Source organism: Teleopsis dalmanni, chromosome X (assembly GCF_002237135.1).
Source record: "Teleopsis dalmanni isolate 2A chromosome X, ASM223713v2, whole genome shotgun sequence".
In the NCBI taxonomy this organism is placed as follows: domain Eukaryota; kingdom Metazoa; phylum Arthropoda; class Insecta; order Diptera; family Diopsidae; genus Teleopsis; species Teleopsis dalmanni.
Genome location: NC_051848.1, coordinates 78,159,011 through 78,164,361, shown reverse-complemented (window position 1 = coordinate 78,164,361; position 5,351 = coordinate 78,159,011). Strand labels below are relative to the sequence as shown.

Genomic DNA, 5,351 nt, shown 5'->3' with positions numbered 1-5,351 from the left:
TGACGTTTGATTGTTCCTTTGTCCATTTGGTACGTGTCTGCAGCTCGTTTAGATAATCTCGGGCCCATCGGCGCCAGAAATGATGTTTTACAGCCTTCACACGGACCCACTTATCTGCTAGTGGCAATTTATCATATTGAGATGTTGATTCCGGTAATGTCTTAAGTGGGCCGCCGATAAGAAAATGTGCTGGTGTCAACGCATCATAGTCGCTTGGATCGCAAGACAGCGGTGATATTGGTCTCGAATTAAGTATGGCCTCGATTTCAATCAGTACTGTTCCAAGTTCCTCAAACGTAAGACGAGTGTTTGCAAGGATTCGGTTCAGATGGCCCTTAGCAATTTTCACAGCCGCCTCCCATAGCCCACCGAAGTGAGGCGTCCTAGGCGGTATAAAATTGAAATTGATTAATTGGTTGGTGCAAAAAGTCTGCAAATTAGATTGGTTAGTTTTATTAAATAAAAAGTTTTTCAAGTCAGCCAGCTTGTTGCTAGCACCAACAAAATTTGTTGCATTATCGCAGTAGATATCTGATGGCAGTCCCCTTCTGCCGATCAATCTTTTTAGTGCTGCGATAAAGGCGTCCGTAGTTAAATCTGACACTGCCTCGATATGTGCCGCCTTTGTTGATAAGCAGACGAAGATAGCTATATACGTTTTGAATGGGGCTTTTCCCCGAATACCAAGATACGTTAATACTGGCCCACAAAAATCTACTGCTGTACGAGCGAATGGCCTACTGGGAGTGACGCGTTCAATAGGAAGGTTACCCATTATTTGACCAAGCAATTTCGGTTTGTAACGCACGCAGTGAATGCAAGACCGAACCGTTCGACGCGCAATATCGCGAATGTTTAGTATCCAAAACTTAAGTCGAGTAAGGGCGATTAATGCCTTGGCTCCTGCATGATAGTTGCTCAGATGAAGATGCCGAACGTACAATTCCACAAAATAACAGCCTTTAGGCAGCAGAATCGGATGTCGCTGACCCCTGGCAATGTCACTAAGTGCGAGACGCCCTCTTACCTTTAAGAGTTGATAACCTGACGCTTCCTCCAAGAATGGGTTTAGGTGCTTAAGTGACCCTTCCACTGGGTTACCTCGCTGTAGGCCTTGTATATCCTGAGAAAAAAAATGATTTTGGATAATCCAAACAATACAATGCAGTGCTTTTTGTAATTGCATAGGTTGAATGAACTCTACGTCAGCTTTCTCTTTATACTTGGTTAACTGATGGAATCGATGTAGTTGCGCTACTATTCGTAGTATTTTAGTATAGGAGCCATACTTTGATATAACTGTCAGCAAACAATTTTCTTTAGTTACCTGAGTAAACGCAAGTTTTCTTCTTTCCTTATTGACTACTTCCATATCTAAATTGCTATGTTCTGGTTGAGGCCAATGTTTTCTTTCACGTAATAAAAATTCTGGTCCAGTGAACCACGTAGACTCCGTTAGTTGGCGATTGGTACAACCACGAGAAACAATATCAGCTGGATTAATTTTTGTAGATATGTGCTGCCACTGACCAGCGCGAGTTATATCTTGGATTTCAGCCACACGGTTGCCTACAAAGGCAGACAGAGTCGAGGAATGTTGTTTCAACCAATGCAGAACTATTTGGGAATCCGTCCAAAAAAATGTTTCTCCTTCGAGGTGAGCGAGTGTCGGCTGAATTTTTTGTAATAACCTGGCAAGTAGTAACGCACCACATAACTCTAACTTAGGCAACGATTTCCTCTTTATCGGAGCTACGCGGGATTTTGCAGTAAATAGTTTGACTGTCACGTTACCTGACTTATCCTGAGAACGAAGATAAATGCAACATCCATATGCTCTTATTGAGGCATCACAAAATCCGTGGATGTCTACTTGTTGAGGGCCTATTGTTAGGCAAAATCGCGGTATCTTCATAGAAGAAAGGGTATGGAGGTCTTGAACGAACGTTTCCCATGCAGAGTGAAGAGCTTGAGGTACTGACTCATCCCAATTCAAACGAAGCAGCCAGAGTTCTTGCATAATAATTTTTGAAACAAGTACAAGTGGAGCGAGTAACCCAAGAGGATCGAACAGTGATGAGGCCAGTGATAGAATAGAACGTTTTGTTACCGTACGACTAATCGGGACATTGAAAGAGAATAGAAACACATCATGAAGTTGATGCCATTTGATGCCCAATGCGCTAGTGATCGTATCCGAACCCAGATCCCAACTCTTCGTTGTAGTGTCGCTTACAAAATCCACATGATTAGAATGCCATTTATCCAATTCAAAACAACCTTCCTTCAGAATTGCAGTCAGTTGATGTTTAATTTCGACAAGTTCTTCACTGGAGTCGGCTCCGCCAATAAAATCATCCACAAAAAATGACGATTTAAGAAGTGGAGAGCCTAATGGGTATTTGTCTTTATATTTATCGGCCAAATATTGTAAATTTCTAGTTGATAAAAACGGCGCCGATGCTGTGCCATAAGTGACAGTATTGAGTTCGTAAGTACTAACAGGCTCCGCATCTGTGTCTCTCCAGAGGATATATTGAAACCTTCGATCTCCTTTGTCCACCAAAATTTGTCGGAACATCTTTACGATGTCGGCTGTCAGAGCATAACGGTATAAACGAAACTGAAGAAGGAGCAGATATAGTTCCGGCTGAATGGTAGGGCCTACCAGCAAAATGTCATTTAGCGCACGACTAGATGAGGTTGGACATGATGCGTCAAAAACTACTCTCAACTTTGTTGACGTGCTGGAAGGCTTCAGAACACAATGGTGAGGGATATAGTAATGCGGTTCGTTCAATTTGGGATCTTCGACGCGCGTCATATGCCCTAACTCCAGATATTGTTTCATGAACTCCCAGTAATCGCGTTTTAATGCAGGATTGGATGATAAGCGTCGTTCTATACCTAGAAGTCGACGCAAGGCAATGCTGCGTGTCAGACCGAGGGTGGTTGGTGGTTCCTTAAATGGTAATCGAACTACAATTCTTCCGTCCATAGCTTGTCGAACTGTTTCTTGATAGGAGGTCTCGCACTTCGATTGCTCTGGTGACCACGATTTTTCAGCTGATTGTACTTCCTCTATCTTCCACATCATTTCTAGTTGTTTGGATACGGTATCATCTAGTGACATTAGGCAGTTTGCAACTGTGGGATTATCGAGAACACCTTGACATCTACCGGATACCACCCATCCAAACAATGTTTTTTGCAGGACTGGAAGATTCGCACCCAGTTTAATTTGACCGATGGATAAAATGTCAAAGAAGCTTTCTGTGCCTAGTAAGAGATCGATACGTTTGGATTTAAAAAATAGTTCATCTGCGAGTGAAGTATTCGGCGGGAGGTTCCATGATGATACATCAATTTCTGAGCTTGGCTGGTAAGCAATATGAGGAGTAACGCAGAAGTTGAGATCCAGCTCAAGATTTGAATGACGTGACTTTACGATAGTGGATGTTTGATGCTTTATATTAGCAAATGTGCTGCCTATACTTGCCACATGTACCGGTCGCTTGTATTTGACCAAATTAAGATTTTTTGAGAATTCCTCTGTTATAAAATTAACCTGCGAGCACGAATCGAGTAACGCTCTCCCCACTTGATAACCTCCAACTGAATCTTTCACCAAAACCAGCGCCGTAGCTAAAATTATTTGTTCATTTGAAGACATATCAAGATGAGAGTGACTGGCAACATTGTTATTGGGCAACAGAGTTTGCCTTGTGGTATTTAGTGAATCCGAAACCTGGTCATTGCTATTGGGTTGGTGCAAGAGTGTGTGATGTGACTTTGCGCATATTCGGCATTTGAATGATGATGTGCAATTGGCCACTCGATGCCGGGGCGATAGACAGTTAATGCAGAGTTTCAAACATTTCGCCTTCTCAAATCTTTGGTTAACTTCCATAGATTTAAAACGAGGGCATTTCTGCACTAAATGTTCATGACTTGAACAAAGTAAGCAGGACTGGGTGGAAGTAGCTGTAGCGAACGAATACTGTTTAGGACGATTGATGGGTTTGGCCTTAATATTGTTGGCTTTACGATGTACCGATAGATGGTTGTATGGCTTGTGATCGAGAGATTCTAGAAACTGACAATGTCTGTCAAGCAGTGCTGAACAGTCGTTCCAACTAGGCAGAGTGGTGAGAGATAGCGCCTCCTTCCATTTCCTACGTGTAGTTTCATCCACCCTCTGCATTACCAATGAAATGAGTATTGCCTCACATATTTGTTTTTCAGAGCCTAACGTGCAGAGTGAACCGTACAGTGCAGACACATTATCGATTAGGCTGCGAAGTTGGTGGCTAGACTGATCCGAAACCACTGGCAAATCAAATAAAGCTGTAATGTTTTCTAAGAAAATCAGCGTACTGTTGTCATACCGTGTTTTAAGTCGCTCTAAAGCCTTCGGATAATTTTCATTACAAATGGGGAATGCCTACACTGTTTCTAATGCTTGGCCCGTTAGACAATTTCGTAAATGGTTAAATTTTTCGATGTTGGTTAGACACGCTTCTCGATCAATAATTTGGACGAAAGAATTGATGAAGTTCTTGTATTCGGAGTACTTACCACTGAACGTGGGTAATTTCAAATGTGGCAACTTCTTACTCACAGGAGGTATCAATGCTGTGTTGTCCATCATTGTAGAATTATTAGCTTCATCACTCAGCTGCGAAGATATGGAAATTTTTGTTGAAATATAAAGCTCCTCTAAGTCAGCTCTGCACGTATCGGTAGCATCTAGTTTCTCAATTGATGTCTGAAATGATAAGACCTGTTTAAAGTAAGAATCTAGGATACCTTGCCTACATTTTAATTCCGGCTGTGACAATAATTTTCCAGTCCCCTTTATGTGGGTTTCGATCAACCCTTTAATCCTACTGATACTCGCTTTGGTTGAGGCCCTTTGCTGTTTGAGTTCTGCCAATTCTGACATGGCCGTCTGGCTTGTGTTGGGTGTTGTCATCTCGATTTAATAAATTATTGATGAGTCAAAATAATTACACTCTCCGAAAGTCTAATATATATTATATCACGACACGATACCGAAATAGTGCACAAATTCGAAAGTCACTAAGCACTTGCGCATAAATAGTTGTGCTACAACGATAATTAATCGGTTGACCGAATGATGCGAACGAAAGCGAAAGTTCTAAGCACATGCACTTAAATAATTGTGCGACAACGATTAATTAATCGGTTGACCGAATGATGCGAACGAAAGCGAAAGTTCTAAGCACATGCACTTAAATAATTGTGCGACAACGATTAATTAATCGGTTGACCGAATGATGCGAACGAAAGCGAAAGTTCTAAGCACATGCACTTAAATAATTGTGCAT

The 5,351-nt window shown here is 41.8% G+C and overlaps 1 protein-coding gene across 1 annotated transcript in view; it reads right to left on the bottom strand.

The window, feature by feature from the left end:
* The window catches only part of LOC119688571, a 7,163-nt gene extending 2,188 nt beyond the window's left edge, over window positions 1-4,975 (bottom strand). Inside the window, exons 1-2 of the mRNA XM_038103245.1 lie at window positions 4,579-4,975; window positions 5-4,347 (exon numbers count right to left, since the gene is read on the bottom strand). Of these exons, the coding sequence (XP_037959173.1) occupies window positions 5-4,347; window positions 4,579-4,975 (4,740 nt within the window). The remainder of the gene's footprint in view (window positions 1-4; window positions 4,348-4,578) is intronic.
* Window positions 4,976-5,351: the final 376 nt, after the last annotated feature.